At 40.2% G+C, this 24885-nt stretch overlaps 1 protein-coding gene across 4 annotated transcripts in view; it reads right to left on the bottom strand.

Moving 5' to 3' along the window:
- The window catches only part of TRAPPC9 (trafficking protein particle complex subunit 9), a 523335-nt gene that overhangs the window by 10241 nt on the left and 488209 nt on the right, over positions 1–24885 (bottom strand). For all 4 annotated transcript variants that reach the window (XM_087743404.1, XM_087743675.1, XM_087743585.1 and 1 more), the window contains one exon: positions 375–598. In XM_087743404.1, the coding sequence (XP_087599530.1) occupies positions 375–598 (224 nt within the window). The remainder of the gene's footprint in view (positions 1–374; positions 599–24885) is intronic.

The raw sequence follows: 24885 nt of genomic DNA, 5'->3' as shown, positions 1-24885 counted from the left end.
TCTTACGGACTAAAGAGAAAAAGTTACTTAAAATCTATTACTGCAGGCTGCACTGGATGGCTCAAGGGAATGGCAATATGGTATTAAACATTTTATCTAGGTTACCCATTCACATTTAGTCAGATCTGAAGTGACCAAAAGTTACTGTCTCTGATAGTTTACTAGTGGTTTACATGATGGGAAATTACAGTCTTAAACCATTTCAGAGAGGTAATTCTATATCCCCAAAACTAGCAGCACCTTTCGCAATAGCTGCCATAATTGTGGTGCTTTCCAAAAATTAATCTGCCTTAAAATGCACAATTGAATAATGAAGCTCTTTTCTGCAAATGCACATCACCCAGAATGGTGATCCATTTGATAGAAAGACTTACTGAGTCGATGTAGAAGGTGTTGGATCCCACGAAGGTGATAGCATCTTGCAGCTCATAGTTGTGCACCCCGTTTTGGTAATCCTGGTAGGGCGTCACAGTGAGAGCGAAGGGCCCCACGCTATGTTTGCTCCAGTTGGTCAGCTTCACCTCCAGCGGGATGGGGTCCCCCACTTTGCAGTCCACCACGATATCGCAGTCGCAAAGCTTGCCGTCAACAAGGATATCTGCAAATCAAGAAAACAATTCCACAATATGTTGAATTCCTGCTTTAGAAACTGTATTACTCTTGATTAGAAGCTTAACAGGAAAAAGTAACCTAAATAAAACCAAGAACGCGTGACGGTTAACCTTAGGAAAGAAAACCCAACACTGCAGTGTTGTGTAGGGTAATGTTGCAGGGAAACTACTTGCAACAACCAGTTTATGAAGGTCTGATATCTGTCCACAGCTGTTGAAAAAGCAATGAAAAAACCCAATTATGATCTATACACAGGCATCCAAAGATATCTTTTTAACCTCCTCCCTTGCAGGCCAAAGCCACAGACAACTTCTCATGCTTCTCCTGCAAATCAACAGCATCAGGTGAAAGGAAATACCAACAGGAATCATCACTACAAATGGTAGCTAGATAGATCCAGGGCTGGATGACCGTGTTCACATGTTACAGCCAGAATAAATCCTCCTGTATGGAGGTGACCTTTTGGAGCAGGACAGACACTGCCAGAATTTGCAATGTAATACATATATTAAAGTCCGGATTAAAAGGAAAAAAGGGATTTTAAAATTATACAGCAGTACTACGAGCTTGTTCACTCTTTGCGCTTTAATTCATTCTGGGATTTCTATTTTTAACTTTCTGCTTTTCTTTCCCTTACTGGGATAGCAGAAAATGTAAAGCCTCTAAATTGGTTACTGCTGGGACAACGGCAGCTGGAGTAATGTGTCCACTAACCTTGCCCATTTGCTTTTACCGAACCAAAATGTTTCATTACCAACACACCATGAAATTGCTAGTCCAATTCCCCGCTCTGAAAGGGTTCCCAGTTGTGCAGTATTACTGTATTTTTCAGATAAGGATTTTCTCCGATGCACTATTAATACAGGAACATTTCTGCTTCACTATGGGTTCATGTTCAGAGATAAGAGAAAGCCCTGGGTACACGTAAGAAAGCATCCTCTGTGTGAATACCTGTCCCCACAATCTCATACGCCCGTGAGGCATTTCGATCACTCTTCGGTCGCTTGCCTTAAGACATGCAGCGTATTATTCCTCTGCTAACGATGCTGGATTTACATTAGTAATATCCCCTCTTCAGGAAAAGACAATAATTTTATGCTTCAGGAGCTTTCACAGAAAAAAAACATTTTACACCAAAGTGATTTTTGGCTTTTACTTATTTTTGTTTTGTTGCCTTAGATGAGAAACTACAAAATGATGCACGTCCCAGAAAGGGACATTTATTCCAGACGTCAGGTCAGCAAAGCTGAACTACCCAGATGAAACCTCATCCTTAACCAAAGCTGCCCAAATGCAGCAGCAAGTCCCAGATACAAGAGGCTTGGCAGAGTGCTAAAACCCATGCTGGTGTCCCAGTTGGAACAGTCCCTGTGCCAAAACTTTCCTTTCCAAAGGAGATGCTCAGTTTTTGACAACGAGACCACTGGTGAGGCCACACCTGGAGTACTGTGTCCAGTTCTGGGCTCCTCAGTACAAGAGAGACATGGACATACCGGAGAGAGTCCAATGAAGGGCCATCAAGAGGATGAAGGGACTGGAGCATCTCTCCTATGAGGAAAGGCTGAGAGAGCTGGGACTGTTCAGCCTGGAGAAGAGAAGGCTCAGGGGGGATCTTATCAATGTATATAAAAACCTGAAGGGAGGGTGCAAAGAGGACAGAGCCAGGCTATTTTCCGTGGTGCCCAGTGGCAGGACCAGAGGCCATGGGCACAAACTGAAACACAGGAGGGTCCCTCTGAACATCAGGAAACGCTTTTTTACTGTGAGAGTGACCGAGCACCAGCACAGGTTGCCCAGGGAGGTTGTGGAGTCTCCATCCTTGGAGATGTTCAAAAGCCATCTGCACAGGGTCCTGGGCAGCTGGCTCTAGGTGGCCTTGCTCGAGCAGCAGGGCTGGACTAGATGGCCTCCAGAGGTCCCTGCCAACCTTAACCGTTCTGTGGTTCTGTGAAAGGAAGTTATAATCACCATTGCATTTTAGGAAAGGGCTAGAAAACCTGTTTGAGATTGGATTTCTTTTGCAGTAGCACACTCTAACGTTATGGGCTCTCCTGCCCAAAATGATTGAATTGCTTCTTGCAGAATTGCCCTAAGATCATGGAGGTGAAGCAGTGGTTATAATGGTATCTCATTATCTGGGATTAACTGACTGGAATGTTTCAAAACACAAAAATGTGTGCATGTGTGTGTATAATCTTTATGCTTCCCAGCCTCCTGCCACAGAAGTGAAGTCCAGTTGCTTCCTCCAAAAGAAATGCATTTGTATCAATTCATGACTTTATATCAGTTTACATTTTCAAGCTTCTCCCTGCAAGGTAAATGCTTTCATTTAAAAAAAAAAAAATATTCTTTTTTTTCTCTGGTTCCTCCAGCCAGCAGGTCTCCCAGCTGTGAGAATGGTTAGCTCCCCAGACCAGCATGAACCTTCAGAAATACTCAGTAAGCTAAGTGGATGAATCTTTATTTTCAAGCTGCTCATCAACTTGCCTTTTAGCTTTAAAATTCAATACCCTGCTGTAGGAATTGTAAATGGACCCTTTGCCCTCTGTCTCCACCTTTGTATGTAGTAATAGCTCAGAGCATTGCTTCCCAATATCTTCATGTGAAAACAGAAAATCCAAAGAAAAGGGAAGCAATTAAGTCTGCCCAACCAGATTAATTTTCTTTCGTATTCCCCAAAAAATTCAATTCATTTAAGATTGATTTAAGACCATGTGTGCACAAGCGTGCTTGTGTACATATTGAAAGATTATTTCCTTCCCTCCCAGCACACCCTTCCCTCTTGCAGTACCGAAGCCAAGGATCTCAATGAGATGTCAGATGAGAAAACAGAGATGGCTGGCGGGCAAAATACTATGGAAAGGAGTGTTTAAAAACAGTCCCCTTTCATCAGAGAGAACAGCTTGGTTTGACAGGCAGCTTTACTCCCTTCCTGACACAGAAAACATCTCATGGACCATACGGATTTGCTTTAATATTTTCATCCATGAACAGAGGAAAAGCCATGTGTACAGGGTCCCATTTCTGCAGATTCAGCTCACTCACACAGATGGCATATAAAAGCTGAGACTGCTCACACCACTGCTGTGAGAGTGAATCATTATTGGCTTCAGCATACAGTAGCTCTGAATCAGAAGACACAGTCGCTAGCACAGAAGACAGTGGTGGCCGTATCTCCATCTTCCAAAGATTCAGATACAAGATAAACAGTATTGCAGAAAATTAGAAGGAACAAGTTTAATGCAAACAGCACATATAAATTACATAAAAAAGGTGGAAGTGTAAACTCTGGCTATCAGGGCAAAAAAAGCACAAAGACCTAGCAATCTCCTTCTAATTAAAAGTTAAATCCTTTCTTAAGTACTTTAATAAGTCAACAGAATGCTGCTTTTTTATTTTATTTTTTTCCCTCTCTCTCTTTCTCTCTCCTTTCCTGCTTATTTACCTACACATGTCCACGATGTTGGCATCCTTGGGTGCCCACATTACCCTGCAATGCTTGATAGCCACAAAAAAAGGAAAGACACAGTCTCTGCCACGCACTTGTGAACAGGCACGGGACCGCTCTGAGGAAGTGCAGGATATTATATTTCTAGGACCTGCTCTAAGGGAGTATTATACCAAGGGAGAAAATGTCCGGCACATTTTGGAGGGCAGAGGATGAGAATGATACAAGCCACTGAGAATCATAGAATCATTGAATCATTTAGGTTGGAAAAGACCCTTAAGATCGTCAAAAGAATGGGTGAGAAGGGTGACTGGAAAGCCTTGCTTTTTCACAGATGTCCTTAGCCAAGCCTTTTAAGATCACGATGAATTCACCTTTTACTTGGAAAAACTATTTCATGGCCAGTTGATACATGATGCTTATTGACACCACAATGGCTGGGAGACCATTATATGAAAAGAATACATCAGATTTCATACAGTGTCTGTTCTTCAGGATCTCAAAACTCAAGAAAAGGGAATGAATCTTACTAACGGGAAGACAACCACTATTCCACAAGAAAAACATCATTCACCATCACTTGCCAGGTGCACTTCTGTCTACACCACACAAAGGAGCAGCTTGGAAAGAAATACCAAACATTAACATTTTGTGTTATTTACTCTGCTCATGTTAACACGTAGCAAGTTGTTCTTGCTACTTTGTCAAGTTTCCGTGTGAGCGCTCGCAACTCATTGGCCCACCGGTACGTCAAGAGTCCTGAGTCATGGCTAATTGCAGTCCTGCACCCAACTCCCTATTTGCCACTGTGAAAGTTTAATTTTGGAAAGCCGCATACAAATACAGGTTTAATCTCAGTGGAAACGCACATTCCAGCAATGTTTACTCTCCTCACTCAAGTTTGGGTTGATTTTAAAAAACAGGCTGCAGAGGAAGGCAGGGTGTTTGTGCTCATCTTTACAGCGGGGGGTGGAGAAATTTCCACTGGATATTTGCTTTTAAATTAGATGTTGAATCCCGAACTGAAGCAGATGCATTGGTCTCTGCCATTTGCTGCAGCTGGGAACCTGTCTCAAGACTTTGAGCAAACACCTCACAGAGGCCTGGCTTTGCACAAACAAGTAGGTCAGCAAAACTCAAGGCAAGAGATGCCCAAATGAGTATATACGTCTTGCATAAGAGGTAAAAGAGATCTTCAAGCCCAGCAAAGCGAGCCTTGCTCAACTGTACTGTAATAGTTAGGGGACTTTCAGTCAATCAACCATTTTTTATGCTGCTAGAGCTGTACCAAAATATTAGTTTTACTCATCTTGGTCTGTGAACTGGGAGAGCCATGGTTTGAGGAGGGGAGAGAAGCAGCAACAATGCTGATGTCTCTAGATAATGCCCATCAGGTACTTTGATGGAAGAAAGCCAAAGACCGAGAGCCCGAGCCAGAGTGGCTGCACTGAAAGTCTCGCAGAATGATTCAGTTTTTCTGTGTTCACCAAATCTAAAGTGCTGATCAAAATGTCTGCCCAGGCCAGCTTTACTTCTAATTGCCCTAAAAGAGCAAGGAAAGGGCCAGCCCTTCGGTCTGGAACAACTTCTTTTTTTTTTTCTCCCTGTTCTCTTCTGCAAGAATGTTTGTTCAGGATTTTGCAAGGAACTTAACAATGCAAAGAGAATTTTTTTTTTTTTTAATCATTCATTTAGAAATCAGTTGAACAATTCTGTCCATTTCTGCTCTTACATATTATGCAGATAATCATAAGAAAGATCAGAATGGAGGAAAAAAACTTGTACAGAGCAAGCTGATCCTGCCTGTCTCTAAACAAGCAAGTTCCCTGTCCCTCCTCTCGTTCTTCATGTCAGGTCAGCCACAGTTTTAGCAGCCTATTTGGGGTTTGGTCAGCTGCTGAGAGGAGCTGGCAGGTAACATGTGGCGTTCTGCTGAGACAACAGGCTCCTTGAATTTTCTTATGTATCTCCTCCAATATATGAACCTAAACACTGTTTCTGTTTGCCCTCTTCCCACTTGTTCTCCCTCACATAGACCAGTTCCCTTTCATTTTCTAAACCATTCGTGCAAATTATTTACACACAGAGATACAGCATTGGTTACGTTTGTTTGTCCGTTACGAGGTCCTGCAGTATTTTCAGAGCTGAATACATCCATACAAATGATATTTCTATGAATATAAAAACTGTGTTCCCTGTCATTCTCATCATGAAAATGCTGAATGGTTATTTAATAACACGAGAGCCTCATAGCTATTGGCATAAAATCTTCTGTATGTGGTTTGGATCTGCTCCTCACACCAGACCTGAGCATCTTAACTTGGAAGAACATCCTCGTGTTCATTCATTGTTATGCTGACACAATACTGAGCCAAATCCGTCCCCTGCATAATTTCATTGCAGTCAATAGTAACAGAGCACAGGGGTATACAGATGTTTGTATTGTAACAGGTTCAAATTACATGAATATCTCACCTTGTCAACCACTGCTAGTCCTGTCCTGGAAAGTGCCCTTATACTCAGAGCCTGCTCATCCAAAACCCCTACGGACCTGAAGAGTTCAGGTCCTCTTTGGGTCAAGGCCCTTGGACAGGGATGAATAAAAAATACAGGAAAAGATATGAACAAACTAGTGCAGCTTCCTGCAAGTACCAACAACCCAGAGACCTTCAGCTAACACAGGGGCACGGACCTGAAAACAGGAAAGTTGGCAGAGGATGGGATGACTGAACATGAATATAGGCTAGTGAAAGAGGCAGTTGCTTTCACAAGACCTCTGAGCTGCCTGATTCCTGGCAGACATCCCATTCCCAAACATTTCACAATTGAATTAAGGACACTTTATTCACTCCAAAAGCAATTAAAAAGAAAAACACATTTAAAATATACTTCTAGCAACAATAAGCAATTAGTCTTTGATAATTGTCTGTGTCTTCCTATTTAATCACTCTTTTGCAGTGGCCAGTATGCTGATGACAGATCCCGACTGGTCCGAGTACTGTTCTTGCCAAATTGTTTTGAGTTTGTGTCTGTTCTTAACTCTGTGATGACAACGGACTGGGGATGCTGCAGCGAAAGGATTTTTCAACCTTGTTCATTTGGATTGAGTAAACTTTCTTCTTCCAAATCAGTGTAATGTTTATGTCCAATTTTAATCTCCAAATCTATCCTTGGCAGACACATGATCAGTGTTCAATTTCAGTGCTATTTGATCTGGGCTGTAAACATTTAGATGTAGTACAATCTTCCTCAATTAACTCTAAATACCAGGGTCACACTAGCTGAGAAGAGAAGCATGAACGTGTCTAGTGCTCTGGGGTTTGACTGCCTCCAACTTTTACTTGAGATCGTAAAACAGCAAACCCAAATGCACATAAACCACAGATTTATTTAAGAAATGAGTTGTTCAGTTTAACCTCTGGTTTTGGTGGAAGTTATTTTATTTTGCACATGCCTTTCACGATAGACGTTTCTCCTGCCCTGTGAAATTGCTGGCACACGGATGGCACCTGCTTGTCTCATTTCTCCTCTGGCAGCCAAGATAACCTGTCATTTGGTGATTTGCCCAATTTGCTATCAAAGTGAAAACCACTTCAGAGTTTGTACTGCTTGTGTCCAGTCCTAATCTAAATGCTCAAAGGCAGACCCCTAAAACTGTAAAATTCTCAAAGCTCTGTGTTTTCCAGTGAGCCTGAGCTCCTTTTGACTTATTTTAAAATATTCCATGACATAGCCCCAGCTTGCTTAAATAGTCTCATTTCTGAATGTGGGCCAACCCCTTTTTATCTATTCATCACAAGCAGGTTTGCAGAAGACTTCTTTTGATTATCTGCTACACAGCCAGAAGGTCAGGCTGGCATAGAGTGTTGCCTGTGTTTTCAAACTTCACAATCCCAGGATTTGCATGTTATTTTAGGTTACTGAAAACTTTATTTCTATAGCTTGTCTGTGGCAGGACTACTTTCAGAGCATTCTTACCCTGACTTGTGGGAAAAAAAAAAAAAAAAAAGGAAAAGAAAAAAGGGAAAAAAAAAAAGCCCTATATTACATTTAAATAAAACTAATCCATACTAGGATATATCATATAACACTATATTTTGTATACTGGCAGCTTTGTGCAAAACTGCTGCAGGTCATGAATAATGTGGCTTAACCTACAGCTTACTGAAAGAAAACCACCTTATTCTTCACTGGTTGCAAATGAGACTTAAAGTTTTCTCCTTCTTTCTGCCATTCTGCAGTGATGGATGTGAGACAAACCTCTCCCTCTGCAAAGGAGATTTTTAAAGGTCTCACGCAACTTTTGTGAGAGTTTCTGACTCATGGCTAAAAGTTAATGATAAAAAAAGAGCCTGTAGCCCTTGTGTGCAGGGTTGGGAGTCTGTCCGATCTCAAAGCAGGTTTAGTCTAGACACGATGTAGATTGGAGATCTCCAGGGAATGTTACCCGATCTAGAAATCAGAGATAAGGGTGGTGATTGTGGCGCATTTCCTATGGAGATAGTAGTGAGCTAGCACATGGTCACAAAAGAAGTAATGCCTACTTAACAGCAGAGACACAAAACTAGGCTCAAAACTAGTACTCAGTTCTGTGCATGCAAAGTCAAATACGTGGATTTCGCCACAAAATCTGCTTACCTAAACTCTCACTGCATATGGCAATATGGAAGTGGAAACCGTTTTTCTGGATTTTCTACTGTTTCAAGAGGAAACCATATTTTCCACATTATCTATTCAACAGGCACACAGTGGTGCTCTGGACTCTTGCATAGATAAGGGATCATACCTAACAGGTAGCTATTTTTTAAATTGCAAGTTAAACTAATCCCATGTGCAGTGTAATTGTCATATTTGAGGAGTATTTGGGGCTGCTGTACGATGAAATATACTACGTACCATCTGAAGCAGAAGGAACTCAAAAACAGATGAGAAGAGAGATGAGACAGCAGGTATCACCATGCCCAGATGTATAGAGACATAGGGGTAGGACGATTTAAGAAAGCAAAAAAAAGTGATACTGATTATTTAAAGAAAAATGTTGGGTACATGACCCATTTTTCATGCTTGTCTTAAAAAAGAAATGTGAAATATTGCATGAGATGTCCAGGCCATAAGAATTTTTGTATCCTTGTAGAGCAGCCAAAGCCTGGTACAAGATAATATATAACCCCCTATTAACAGGCAGGTAGATGATTTACCACATTTCAGTAACTGTGTAAACATGAGCACCCAGACACTGAGCCTCACGGGCCTCCTTTAGCCCAACTACGATTGAAACGCAATGAGCTGAGCTAAATGAGAGATATTAAACAACTCCAGGTACAAACGCTGTATCTCAGCACTTTATGTACAGGGAAGGTGTGACGTGTGATTACTAGACTACATGTGGCTAACGTCTACAGATCAGAGCTGCTCAAAAGCAGAGGTGCACATTAAAATGGACATATTCTTAATGAAGTTTCTTTGAATTTCAGTCACAGTATATTTCAGTTTAATGACTCTAAGTTGTTTTAATTACCAGTGAATTGAGTATAATTTTTACTACTTCCCCTATGTACGGTTAGTTCATTCCGCCAGTTTTGCATTAAGACATGAGACAGTAATCCAGGTAGATGTGACTTGGAAACTATCAAGTCCTACTATGGTGCTATGACTTCTTAATTCTGATTGCATCCTTCTACATCACGACCTGTCTGAAAATCCAATTTGAATCCACGTACCATGAACTGCGCTAACAGATATATGTAGATGGAAGTTTTCAGCCATCCTGTGACACAAATCCATGTTCTTCCTTGTTAGATAGGATGTGAACACACAAGTAACAACCAAACTTGCTGAAAATAAGAAATCTTTAAGCCTAGAGTCATCAACCCAAACAACTTTAGGCCTCTCACTTTGAGATCTTTCTGTTAAAAATTTACTACTTGCTAAAACTGAACACAGTCAAAACCAAGCTCTTGAATTTTTCATGTAGTCCTTTCCTTTCCATACCTGTCTTAATTTCAGAAATAAAATCAGACTTTCCTGCCAATCTCAGCTTTCTTTTTGTCTTGATCTCCTCTCATGACTCACACTTCCAGCCTGTGATTAAATCCTGATGTCACTTTCTACAAAACTTCTCCAAATTTGACCTTTTCACTCTGCCTACATTGCCAAACCCTTGTCTAAGATCTAATTGGATTACGAGCCTTACAATTAAAATCTCTTCATCTCTGCTTTTGACACCTCCAAACTAGTGCCTTTCTAATCTACTAAAGACCTTGCTTCAAAGATCATCCTGTAGGTCTATAACCTGGTTATGTCCATGTGGCACCTTGCATAGACATCATTCCCAGCTTATCTACTTTCTAGCTAGAGCAGTAGGGCTCAGCCTAGGCTAAATCCCCACTTACTGTCCCAGCTTTTTGCAAGCTGAAACCTGTTGCTGAGGTCATGCAGAAATACTCGCAGAAACCTGCTATCTGATTGCTACAGCGGTGGCAAGTTATGCTCACTGCTACCTATGGGCTACAACTTGTGTGCAAAACTACTTCTCTCCTATTACTCTGTTATACCATTGTCCCTATTCCCCTTCTCTCCTAACCTTTTATTTCCATATAACATATATACTTTTATACCATATATATAAAATACATATATATACATACATACAAACATATATATATATATATTAAAAAAAAAAACCCCACTAGACTATAAGCTCTTAGGGACAACAATACTCATGTTCCTAAGAGCTTAGCAGAACAATTTGTATGGCACCTAGAACTATGCAGATCTATTTTCCTGGGGTGTCCAGCTAGCACTACTAGAGAATTAGAAACAATAAAAGAAATAACCTTAAAGAAATTAAAAATACCTATATCTGTATATCTCAAATCTCAAGGCTATCTGGTGGGGTAAGGAAGTGAGCACTGTACCAGTTTTCCAAATGGGGACACTGAGACATTTTAGGAAGGAGTTAACCTGTCCTGTGAAGAACAGTCAGGAGTTTTCGTTGAGCAGAAATGAATGCATAAGCTACCCAATAGGATTGAGAGGGGAAGGTGACTTCCAGAAGCTAGAGAAAACCATCTTAATTGTAAGCTTTCAAAATCCCTAGTCTGGCTCATTGAGGTACCAACTCTTTATGGGAATAAGTCTTACATTACACTGAATGTAAAACCTGGGGATTTATAGGACATGCAGGAAGGGAGAGAGAGGATAAAAGGAAAACCAACCATAAGGAAAAGTAAATAAAAATAAAAATAATGCTATTTAAAGGACAACTCTTTGATAAAAGAGTTGAAGTAAGAGCCTAGAAACCCTTTCTTCCCCATCACTGCATTGTGAAGGAATGGAGACCTCAGATATCGGCACAGTGAAGTGCAGAGAGGATGAAAACTTTGTGTTTAAATAAAACTACAAATTAAATATTAGAGGGGAGAGAAGAAAAGAAACACTCTGTTCAGCTAGAGAGAGCAAAAAATTAAATCCTCGCTGTACCTGAGGCTGCGAACCATGCCTTGAGCTTCACTTGTCAAGTGCTGCAAAGCATTCCTGCAAACCCCTCTCCTTTTAATTGGCCATTCGGGTGGCAAAACCCTTCCTCGCTCAAACCCTGCAACCCTGCTCCAGCTCGCCGAGCCGCTGGAAAAATGAGCAATGAGCAGGTGTCAAATTCTGTCCTTTTATCTTCAGCTTTTAAAAGACAGATACAATTATGGGAAAATCAGTGTAGTGCGGTGGCTGATTAGGTCTCTTTTCTAAGAATTATTTGCACAAGGCTCTGTGCGCAGACCAGCCAGAGCTATCGGCTCATCCACAGAAACAGTATTGTGTCTGATCTACCTTCTAGAGACCCACAGACGCATAAGCAGAGAAGAGAAATTATTAACTCCTCACCCTCCATGGCAGGCAAAGCAACACTGCATTGTCTGACAAGCTCCCACTGGTGCAATCTTTCAATGTTTTATGTATTTTGAGATTACGTGTGTATGTGTGATAAACATCAGTGCAATGCCTAAGAAATGAAGAAAGGCTGTAAAGCATAGGAAGTTGACAAAGTTGACAAAATTGAAGCTAAAAGTCTTCAAAATTCAACATATGGAAAGACCGTATGGCTTCCTTAGTTGTACCTCTAAGGTCACATATCATTCTGTGGATTTACATGAAGTGATACTGACTGCATCTTGTTTCCTCCTACAAAACATGAACAAAAAATCCTCCCGAACCCCATCACCTCTGTACCTTCAGGGAACAGATTTTTAGCTTTACAAAAATCCATGGATTTACATTACCTAGGGATCTGGCAAAAGGTATTTCATGGAGCTTTTATTTGGTGGTGCAGGAAAACAGAGTTGTGGTTTGTTTGGTTTTTTTTTAAATTAAAAACAAAAAAGGAGGAAAGGAGAAAATTATCTTTTGCTGTTTTGAACTGATCCAAGAAACGAAGCTACCCATTTCATACGAAAAGGCAACTCTCCTTGCAGGCTTAATACAAAGACTGAGGGTGCCTGTCAAGGGGTCCTGGTTGCCACCCCGTCCCAGAAGCAGTTCTGCCAAAGCAATAGCCCTGGGAGGGCAGGATTAAAAAATGTCTCCTGATGCCATCTACATCATTACTGAGGTTTGGATGAGTATAGCCTCCAAACTGTGGATATGGGATATGTCCTTCAGTGCTAACTTATCATCCTTACATCCAAACCCAGAGAGGTTTTATATGTATCCTCATTATGTAAAACAGAAGAGGAGAGAGGATCGCTTTGTCCTGATCCTTTCTAAACTCCTAAAGAAGTAAACAATTTCAGTGCAAGTGAAATTTTCAGGTCTCTAGCAAGAGTTTGGGCTATGTTTTTCCATAAATATTTTTGAAGTAGGAGAGTGAAGAAAAGCCTATGAGCTGGTTGGAAAGTATATAAAGCAAACAGTGACATATAATGGAAACCGTTCCCAAGAGCATTTGCGATTTCAGCAAGTACAGGGCATTGGGAGTTAACCACTCTGTTATGCGGTTTGTCTTTTCCAGCATTAATTTGTGAAAAAGTCTATCTTTTATGCACTTGCAATCCAAACAAAAGAACAAATTAAAAGAACTAAGCACACAAACCATGCTGGGCAATAGAGCATCACAGCCAAACACTGCCAGTATTCTATATTCACATTGTATTACATGAACTGACCCAGAATTAACTATGGCTGCCCTCTCCTGGAAAACTCTCTAAAACAAATGAAGTTCTCTCTCATCCATTTCCATTAATGGCATTAGCATGCTTAGTGGCAAGACCACAGGAGAACACGACAACTGGATAAACAGCTACGAGCAAGCAGTAAAAAGCAACAACAGAATGGAACTATTTTTCCATAAAGGTCCCAAACGGGTATCATAGTCCCCCTTGTAAACCAGGGTGTACAACTGAGCGCACTCAGAAAATACAGACTCTGTGGTTCCTGTCTTAAAGTTTCAGAGTGAATGTCAAATGTCAGGATGGGAGTAAGAAGAAAACAACCTGCAGTCACAGAAGATCTTCCCATTCAGAGACCTGACCACGAGCTTTAAGAAACTTCAGTTGGGAATCTTAGTTCCCTTGAGGTTCACTGGTTGAGCACTTGCAACATGAGCCCGTGTGCTCCAAGAGGGGACCCAGTGCTGGCACCAGGCTCAGCAGACCATAATGCAAGAGCCTGCTGGTATGTGTTTGTGCACATCCTGAGCACTCTTACTTCACTCTTCAAATAAAGGTGGTATTCCCAGATGATCTGAGAACACATGAGGATGGGGCAAGGAGGAGACAGCCACTTGCATTACATGCCTGGGGAGAAGCAGATGACATCCAGCCCAACCTGGCATAGGTGATTCAAAGAAGAGATGCTTTCAAGGAAGGGAAGAGGTGCATCCAAACTCCACAGCTGTTAGTATGAGTCAACAAAATGTCCTGACCTATAGCGTCAGATGTTATTGCTGCAATACAATATTAGTGCAGGTGGCTTCAGCCTCCTCTCCATAGCTATATCATCACCTGTTAGTATACCATTCCTGGGCCTTTTCTCTGAAGAGATTTCTTGCTTGAAGCCCACTCAATAAGAATGTCTTAAAATCCTTTCTTGAGAAATGACAGACATCATAAGATGCTAATTTGGGAAGATCACTGGCCAAATCCCAGTTATTACTTCTTCCATTAAGGTATCACTGAGGTTCCTGAACCATATCTAGTGATAAAAGCACATAGTTACATGCTAATATGGTAGAAGCAGGATGAGGTTTCACGAGATTTATTGGTCAGTAGAGTATCCCTGATCAGAACAAACGAAACAAAAATGAGAGGTGAAAAATTACTCACCTTCATGAGAGGTTTGACTTTGAAAGGGTTCTAAAAATAGCATCAATCTTAAAAATCTTTCAGACTAGGATAATCTGTTAAAGTGAAGCATCTTATTCAAAACTATAAAAAGCATTTAAAATCTATAAAGTTAAGTTCAAGCATTTTAGAAACTCAGTAGTAAATATCTACAGATGTAGACATCTGCTATCTTTTCTTCCCTGTTTTCCTCTCTCTCCACATTGTTGCCAACCATTTCTTAATGTCTCCTTCATTTGCCTCTGACGGCAACCAGTGTACCAGGCACTGTATGAAAACAGGCAAAACCTCTGTCCTTAAATAATCGCTTTGTCATGTGATGACCACTGAAATCTCCACGTATGCAAAGAGCCCTTACGGATGCCACATTCAATTTGTCTCAGTGAAAAGTAGCTGTAATAGAAAGCAGATGCTCCACAAGGAGTTTGCCAGCTGTTGAAGTGACGTGCAGATGTTGAGCACACTGAACTCCAAACGTTTGACCTTTCAGTACAAAGGAAACTCACTCCCTGTCTTAAAAACACTGAGCCAAGATCTGTGTTACCATAAAATGCAATAAAGTTAATATTACTCTCAGGTTTCTTACGCAAGTACAGAAGCAACAAACCCACAAAACAAAACACTGAAAAATGACAGAAAAATAGTGGAGAATTGTCTTTGACAGGAAAGATCAATTCCAGTTGTTTTTAATGACCTGAATCATACAAAACCTGACCGTAGCATCCATCCTCTTGTTTTCCCAATTTTATTTGTAGCTAGGCTCCATTTTCACATTCCGGAGCGTGGCAGCCTCAAGTAAAATACTTTGTAAGAGCAAAGGTCCATTTCCTCTGACACTTTTCTTTGAGATTGAATTTAAATTAATATCACTATCTTCTCTCTAAAAAGTAGGATAAAAAACTAATAAAATTGTTCATTACTTTTGAAAATCAGGCAAGCTTGACCTACTCTTACTTAATTTAAGTGTTTGTCTAAGAAAAGAAGCCAGTATCTGCCACAGTGTGCCAACACTTGTTATTCACAACAATTTGAAGATCAGCTTCCTGAAGGGGGACACTAGCCGGAACTGAATATTCTCTCACATCAAAGAACAACTCCCAGTAAAGACCAACAGGAGATCTATTGGCACTTACAAGTTTTATTTATTTTTCAACATCTCAAAGTCATTCAGCAGAATGGACTGCTGTCTTTACCATCCCAAAGCACCTCATTAAACGAGTGAGTTAATCAAGTATATTCTGCTAATGAGAAAACATGATTAAAAAAGTTCAGAGAAGCGAGAATAAGGAAAAAATTTAACAGAGCAGTCAACCTCTTTCCAACCTAGGAACACGCCTGTGGTTCATAAAATGTAAGCTGTAGTTCGTTTAACAAAATAGCTGTAGTTATGTCTTCTGTGAGTAAACAGTAATTAACCCGGTAAAAATTCATGGGGATACTTTCTGATAGGGATCCATGGGCATAATTTCTAATAATTTTTTTTTCCTGACTACATTTTGATGGTCTAGAAAGGAAGGGTCTTCCAGCTTTATGACAGATACGATAACTGCAATCAACATACATGACCTGTACACTCTTTCTGTACGGCTTTGTCATTTGAGCCTCCTGCATTTATTCTAAATTTGGTATTAGGACCTTGCTGAACTCATGATATGTATAATTATCCATGTATACATCTGCTAGTTTTATAGAGAAATACATGTAATCACTCACTCCAGGTATCAGGTTCACAGTTAAGACAGCAAATTGATTAACTATTATTTGCTAGTAGCTATCTACATATAGAGCTACGTCATACACTTTTTACCATGTCAGCTTCCTTTGCCCATTGACCCACCCATTGGAGAGTCACTGTAGCATTCCAAATCTTGGGCATTTTCATGTATGCCTTGTCCATCCCTGTCCACAGCTCACGAAGTATAGAATTTTCTTCCAAATTATGCCTGTCCAGAAGGACTCCATCCTGTGCCGGTAACAGCTTTGCTGTGCCTAAAATTACAACGTCGAGTTGTAACTGGAATATTTCTACCTGACACAGAGACGGAAAAAAGGCTACATTTGCTCAGTCAGCCTTTCCCCTGCAAATGCAGTATTTCACACACACGTTTTCTCGTGCATTGTGAGTCCATGGCATCACAATACCCCCAACAACAAATCTAAATATTTGAAAGACATCATGGCAAAATCACTTTAGAAAATCCATCTGAGATCAGCACAAGGTTCATTTTCTTGCATCCCGCTGAAATATTTACACAAATCTTTGTTCTGCGATCTGATTTGCCTGTTAAGAACACTGAGCAACAATTTACCTTACCTAGACTTATCATCCTATCAAACCAGCCCTAAACACTTGAATCCTGTATGAGAATATGCATTGTGTGGGACTGGGGACTGTAATCTTCTCTTGGATCATTTGCAACCATGGCTCTATCGCTTGGCCATAGCGTGAGTTGCCATCAAAGCCAGCAAACACCATTTCCCTTACTGCCCACTCGCCGAGCCCTGGGTAGAATAAAAATATAACACAGACTTTATTGAGAGCCCTGGAAAACCACCTGTCATCTTTGGCTCTGACAGCTGAGCAATTTCTGCTGGGCAGTCACATGAATGGCCTTTCTGTTGAGATTTCCAAGGGAGAACAATACAGCTGTTAATTAATAAAATAGCTCAAGTTTGTCTGCAGGTTGTTTATACTAATGAGCAGAGCTGGTATTATGATCATTGCTTTTCAAGTTACCATACTGCCTTGCAGAAAGAGACCTGTAGCAAAGAATATAACGGTGATTATATGAAATGAGTCCTAATACTTCTGAAATGGTTATTACTCAAAAAGATTGCTTGAGTTAGGGAGAGAAAAAAATTCCTAAAAATTTGTTTCCTTGTCTGGTTGGTTTCTCTTATATTTCTCTCCTTTATCTTCACTACATAATTGTCACAGGTCTGTTAAACTGGCAGCACCCAAATAGATGCCTCAGAAATGGTTCCCTGCTTAAAGCTGATATCACATATCTAGCATACCAAAAATCAGTGATCACTACACATTAGACAGTTAACGGGCTCAAAGGAAAAGACTCAAAAGAGCTTAACCAAAGTGGCAAAATAGCCTGGCTTTATTTCCTGGACCATCATTCTGGTTGTATTACACTTTCTTTGGATCCTGTCCCTGAATGCATATTCTCCACTGCAAAAAAAATTGCAGTTGCTACTTCTGGTGGTCCTTAGAGTTGTGCCCCCATCTCCATCCATGACCACGGCCTTCTTCCTCACACTCTGCCCTGCCACCAAGGTTGGTCTCAAATGCTTTTTCCTCTCCAGCCTTCTCCTAAAATGCCAATTATACATGCGATAGCCTCTTCAAATAAGACCACTAGGTAGTAATGTGACCTTACTTCCCACAGCACCTCCAGCACAACACTTTTGGGGACACCAATAGAAGATAATGGCTTGGAAGGTGACCAGAAGAAATGAACACTATTTCTTTTTCTGGCCATTGCATACACTTTCATAGCAGAGTTTTCCCAAACCTTCTCTCCCCAGGCTTGCAGATCAAACATTTTGCTCACTTGTTGCACCTGCCTCAACTTCACTGGGGCAGCAGAGATCTCTGCCATATACCCCTGTAGTGCTGACAGTCACGGGTGCTCAGATCCCACCACATCCAGGTGCTACCGCATTATACGTCCATCATCATAATACAAGTTCCCCGTGAGAATCAAATTCAGCACTTCAGAAAGGCATGTCTCTCAAATTAACTATCAAAATTCACTTTTGTCGTACTACTGATGCCATCCTAGCTATTCAAGGAAGAGATCTTTTATTCTGCATTCTGCATTTTTTGCCTCAAAAATTATATTAGCAATGAAAAAAACTAGTCTTAGTAGTTCTTTGGGTAGCAAGGCAGAGAGCAGTCATAGCACTTCTCTCCCCAGCAGGTAGAGATGGAGAAAAAATCAAATCTCTGGTGGCTTCTTGGCTCTATTGGAAAGAAGCTACAGATGTCTCTTGCAGTACACCTTTCTCAGGTAATCCTGTATTCAAACACAGCATACTTTCTTCTCCATAAATTCTTTCTAGTTCAACTGAAGGAGCTGGATAAAGCAGAGGAGAAATAGCCAAAATTTAGATTGAAAAGAGAGGTAATCTCCATCTATAAGTCTATGACTGCTCCATGTATAGTAATTCTTCCAATTTATCCAGTCTAGTTGCAACTTCAAAATAATGAGACTTTCACCATATCCGCTAGGAAATACCTTCACAGTTCAATAGATCTTACTGTCAAGGCTCCTTAAGTCTCAGTCTAAATGTTCCCATCTTCATTTTATCCCATTATTCTTAGATATAGCCTACATTCTAGCCTCGAAATAATTTCACTCCCACATGGGGTTGGTATCCTTCTAATATGTCCAGCCTCCACTACCCTCTGGCATAAGAAGACATTAGAAAAATATACTAGAATAAATTAAAATTGTCAGAAAAACCAATGAATGTCAGATAATTTAAAAATAAATACAATTAGCGCAGTTAAAAATGGAGACGGCCTATTAGATTACTGAATGCATCCCTGAATACAGGATGTCTTAAATTAATCTGATATTAAATGTGATCTAAGCCAAAAGGTCAAGAAGAATCTTGTGCATCTTCTTTAATTTAGAATTTCTCGGCCTTTATACAATGTGTCTTAAAATGCTAATACAGCAGCACCTGAAGCTGTGTTAATTTTTATTTCTCAAAAATCAAGTTAATTTCTTTTTTTTTAAGAAAATGATGTTCTGTGTCTTCCAGCAAACTTCCCCTCAATGTGAAGATCTTGGACAGGACTTAACTAAAGTTACCTGTCAAGCCTGTGCCTTCTTCAAACCGAGCACAAAGGGAAATATTGCTGTGCCTGTCTGCAGTCAGGTAGAACTGCTGCATCCAACCTCATTTGAGCTGCAGTTTCAACAAACACACATGGGAATGCAGTACTGGAAGAATATTTGATTGTGTTTGTTTACCAACAGTGTTGATGCCAAGCAGCTTTGCCTGGCAAAAAAAAAAAAAAAAAAAAGATGAAATTTGATTTTTAATAATATCATAACTCTGATAGGAACTGAGTTACAAGAAATACCAGTTCAGGATATCAGAAGACAGATGGTCTAAATGAAACAGCAATACATCAAAATCTCAAATCTGTAAGTCTTGTGAAAGTTATTTTAAAGGGAACATAAACTTAAATACATATTCCAAAAGTCAGACCATGTAGCATGACTGTGATCACCAGCAGCCCCACGGCAGTTAGGTTTTCTTTTAGTTTTCTTTGTGGTTATACTTGAATTAGCTCAAGATACAAGTCATTTCATTTTTTCAACAGAGGACCTGAAGGCAGAACAGTAAACTTGTTCCTAAACTTTTTAAACCAATAAACTACAGTTAATCTCCAACACATCTAACAGTCCATTACAGTCTGTATTTAGTTTTAAACATTTGTCTTAAGGACTGAAGAGTTTGATATTTGAAAATATCAGACATCTCAGTCTAGCATGAACTCTGTTTCTTTGAATCATCTCGATTCACAAATCTAGACTCAAGAAAGCATTTCCTTGTAACAAAACTCTTCATTGTTGGGTCAATTAAAAATAGATTCAAGAGCAAATAAGGTTCCTTAGCAACTTAAACAAAGCAGGAAAAACCACAGCCATTGCTAACCACTAGGGGAAAACCAAAGTGCCTTGTCTCTTGCTAAATGACCTTGCTTTATTTTATTACCAGCCTCTTCAGGCCTGTTAGATGAGAGACATTTGCTGACATATGTAAACAATTTCAGTAAGGATGCCCTCTCTCATTCTGCTCACAAGGCACAGAGGAAGCAAGGCTGAGTTCAGGTCTTCTCATTTGCCTTGATCATGGACAGCTTGAGGCACAATGGGTTTCTAGTGCTGAGCTGGACCCTATGTTCTCCCTTTTGTATAATCAGCACCTAAAAAGACATTTCAGTTTCATTTCTAAACACTCAAAATGTGTAATGTAATGACTTCGCCTGTCCTGAAAGATTAGAGGACATCCCACATCTAAACCACAATACAGTATCGACAGTCTAGAGAAAATATCATTATGTTTTGCTTTGTGTTTCTTCAGCACCTAGTGTAAGATGGTCATTGCTTTGGTGTTTTGGTTTTAAGACACCATGAACAGCAAGCACTTGAATAACAATACTTTGTTTTTAAAGAAAAACTAGTGTCTACAGCAACCACTATGACAACTTTTACTTGGAGACTGCAATGAAAGATCTGATAGATTCTGAATAAAGAAAAATCCTTTTATTCATGATGATAAAAGCCTACAGTGTCCAGAGTATCTTTTCAAAAAATAGAAAAGTTCTTTTTTTCAAGACATGCCTGACAGACTATAGCTGGAAGCATATGCCCCAAACAGGAGTTCAGATGCTCACCAATCTTTGGAAAGTCGAAGGGATCAAATCAGATTTCCTGAATTTTAATGCAGGGCCAATTATTTTTGCAACCAACCCTTAAACAGATCTGACTGGCATAATTTGGATAGGAATTCCAACTCTTTTGATTCTGATTTTGCAAACAGCATCCTGAGTCATGGGCTGTGTTTAAGAAGCTGCATTCACTGTTGTCACACACTGCAGGAAAACATCCTAATTTTTTTTTTTTTTTTCACTACGAGTTAAGTGATTGTTATCTTTACATCAAGGTGAGAACTTCAAAGTCTCAAATAAGTGTATGATCTTACAGACTCTGTGAAGAATCTAATTGGTAGAAGCAGCTGGGAATGGCAAAGAGACCACAAAACACTGGGAAGAATCCAGCCACAAGTCTGTTTTATGACAATGTATTTTACAATCTTGCAAATATTTATCTTCTCTTCTGCTGTACAGCCAGGTTGAACCAGGTTTTGTATTTTTTTAATTCTTTATGTGAATTTTATCTGAAGAAAGGAAAAAAAAAAAAAAAAAAGCCCTGCTAATACAGAGAAGCTCCGCTATCCTATATATCACAGTGCTTTCTGTCTGTGAGAAGTAGCATGTCTCTTGAATTTGTTCCTAATCTTTCTTAAGAGAGAAAGATGACTGTATCACATTGCCAACAGACCAAAGCAGAACTGTGCTGCTGATACGCGTCCCTTCTTTGTGCAGCGTGCAACAGCTTTCCTCTGTTATTATATTGTATACACAGCATCGGCAGGCTGAAATTTTGGTGAACAGAATGAATCCACTAAGCCCTGGAAATGACAGCAATGTTTTTCATCACCTGCTGGATAAAGAAAAGGTTACTTTGCTTCGGTGTCCTTCAGTAGCATTTTGTACCATTAACCATTAGACCACAGGACTGATAGGAGAGAAGCAGATGGTTCATGCCTTTCTCCTACCTTTTTGCCTGTTTTCCAGGGGATGGCTGCCTTTTCATCCTCCTCCTTAGGAAAATAACTAGCTGTGTTCTGCCTGTCTGTGGCTCAGGCTTCAGAGTCGTTTTTAGGTGTTACATGAAGGCTCTTACACTAAGTGGCTCATCAAATGAAGGGTTTAATAACTAGTATGAACAGGGTATCTAACTCCAGACTTAGAAGGCCAGCCTTTGGTTTTTTATCACCATAGCAGGAAAGTACAATCTGGTATTATTATTATTATTATTATTATTATTATTATTATTATTATTATTACTACTACTACTACTACTACTACTACTACTACTACTACTACTACTACTACTACTACTATTACTATTGAACACAGCTATTAACGTAAAACTAAATTATCTTCTTTTCCTGACTAACCTATGGCTTCTTTATCTCCAGTATTTTACCTGCCAATACACAAACACCACCACACACTTTGCGGTCCTGTTTTAAGTGGTATTTTCAATTTTTAACCCTTTCTTTTATGGATTAAATTCATTTTTAGCCCTGTAGAGTTGAAAGCTCAATAAGAGTCACAAGCCAAGCTGCACAGGGTCTGACCATCATGCAACGGAGAGATATCAAGGAAACATCGTGCTGCAAAAAGGTGCCCTTTTTCCCCCAAAATGCCTGGGCACAGTGTTGCTATGGCTTTTACATGGAAGACATGAATCCAAGATGCTGATCAGCTGCAATTGTTTTCAAGAAACTACAACTAAAACTAAAATTTTCAAGGGAAGCATGGAGTTGAGGGGTGCTAGATCCTTGGTCTACCTCAACTTTGAGCTGAATAAAGCAAGCTTCATCCTCCCTCCTAATCCACTTTGTAATGATGCTTGCACAGTCCAGAGAAATATTTAATAGAATCATAGAATCACAGAAACATTTAGGCTAGAAAAGACCTTTAAGATCATCGAGTCCAACTGTAAACCTAACCCTACCAAGTCCATCACTAAACCATGTCCCTAAGCATCACATCTACACGTCTTCTAAATACCTCCAGGGATGGGGACTCAGCTGCTTCCTTAGGCAGCCTGTTCCAATGCTTGACAACCCTTTTGGTGAAGAAATTTTTCCCAATATCCAATCTAAACCTCCCTTGGTGCAACTTGAGGCCATTTCCTCTCGTCCTATCACTTGTTACTTGGGAGAAGAGACCGACCCCCACCTCGCTACAGCCTTCTTTCAGGGAGTTGTAATCCTGCCCCAGAAGCCAATGTGCCAAAATGGCACGGGAAACACACAGCAGCGGTCAAAGGGAGGACCTGATCACAGCACCCACAGATGCCCTATGGGTTTATCTCTGGATAAGTGTCCTGTTCCTATCCATTAAATGAAAAGGGGGAAGGGAGGTGCTCTTAACACAAATAGCATGGCAAAGAGAACATCCCCCCCCGATGTTAGATAAAGGCAGTTTTCCCATTTCTCCCATTGCTTCTGGCATTTGCCATGAACATTAATCCTGTCGGTGGAACATCCTCACTGTTGGTACTCTCAAATGCTGACCACCCTGTTGTTCATTTTGACTAATAAAAATGAAAGCAAGCAGCCCACTGAAAGTATCCAGCAATTCTATATTGCTCACAAATTCCTCCAAATTAAAATCTCATCCACAGTGCAATGATCTATAACTTTACAGCCCTGCAGCAGCAAAATAAGGCACTATTTAGAAAATTTAGTAAAGTTATGTTGCATTAAAATAACTGCACATTTGAAAAATGTATTTTCAATCCCTAGGTAAGTTTTATCCATCTGCCCCAAAAACCCGTCTAAGGCTTCAATTTTTTTAGCTGATCCTCACCTATGCAGAAGTATTTTAGCTCCAGTTTCCTATTTGCAAAATGAGACCGCGATGAGATACAACCAAGTACATTTCCACACCGTGGCCTATTTAAAGAAGAGAGGGGGAAAAAATCCCATTATTTTACTTCCCCAATTAAGCTTTTTTTCTCTTTCTCTTTAAATACCACTATTCCCAGCCTCCTGGTGTGCTTCAAGAGCTGCAGGGAGAAACTCAGGTTGCACAAGCACGGGCTGTACAACTCAATTACCAGGATCTGAAGGAAACTCGCGTCCTCGGACAGCATCTCTGAGGTTTCGCCATGAACGCTGCCTGATCTAATTAGGAAACACTCAGCATCTTTGTGGCAATTACTAAAGAAAATAATTATGACATGACCACTGTCTTCCTTCAGATGGAAAAGCAGCAGAAAATGACAGGAAACAGAAGTCGGACGGGAGTTAATAAAACAGCCTTTGGCAAGAGAGGAGAGAAACGCCAATTCCAGGAGAAGGTACAATTTTCTCGACTGGAAAATGAGGGAAAAGTAGCACATTGCAAGCCAAAGACCAAGAGGAAAAGAGTCCGTTTAGTCATAAATGAGCCATAGACTCACCATAATAAAGCACAGCTTATGCTTGCAGACAGCTGCCTATAATAGTTTATTATAGGAAAAGAGCCTTTAATGGGTGCCACAGTACGGTTCATGGCTGCCCTACTGTCACACGTTTGCCCTCAAGAGATACCAAGTGACAATGCATTAACAATCCCACACCTATTAATGTTATGAATTAATTTTCTTTCAACACAGAAACCAATTTAAATCACTGAAAATGCTTTGAAGTCTCCACAGGAGTTAGTCTGGTGGTTACAACAGGGAACTGGAAGGTGAAACTCTCTTAATTGCAGCCCCGACCTTAATCACTGATTTGCTGCAAGAATTTAATCATGCGACTTAACCGCCCTGCCTCAGTTTACTGATGTGTATAATATTAACAAGCGGCTCTGGAGTAATCAAAATATGGCAGACACTTTAGAAAACAATGAAGGCGATCAGTATGGCACTTATGCAACACAGAGGTGCGAGTCTTAATTAATGTTTATAAAGTGCCTGAAGAACTTGAGAGAGCTGGCGCCGAGGGAATACAAAGTATCATTACATTTATTTTGCAAAGAGGTATGAATATGTGATTATAATTTTATTACCCACGCAGATTTATATGGAGGGTTTGAGCACAAAAGAAATTAAACTTTTTGACACTTTCTCTGCAGCGCAGGTTCATTATCGGAGCAGTGTATCAAATGTAAGGGAT

The sequence above is a fragment of the Nipponia nippon genome, unplaced genomic scaffold (assembly GCF_047370975.1).
Source record: "Nipponia nippon isolate SJK-2023a ecotype South Korea unplaced genomic scaffold, ASM4737097v1 scaffold_1, whole genome shotgun sequence".
NCBI classification, from domain to species: domain Eukaryota; kingdom Metazoa; phylum Chordata; class Aves; order Pelecaniformes; family Threskiornithidae; genus Nipponia; species Nipponia nippon.
This window is presented reverse-complemented; position numbering and strand designations above follow the sequence as displayed.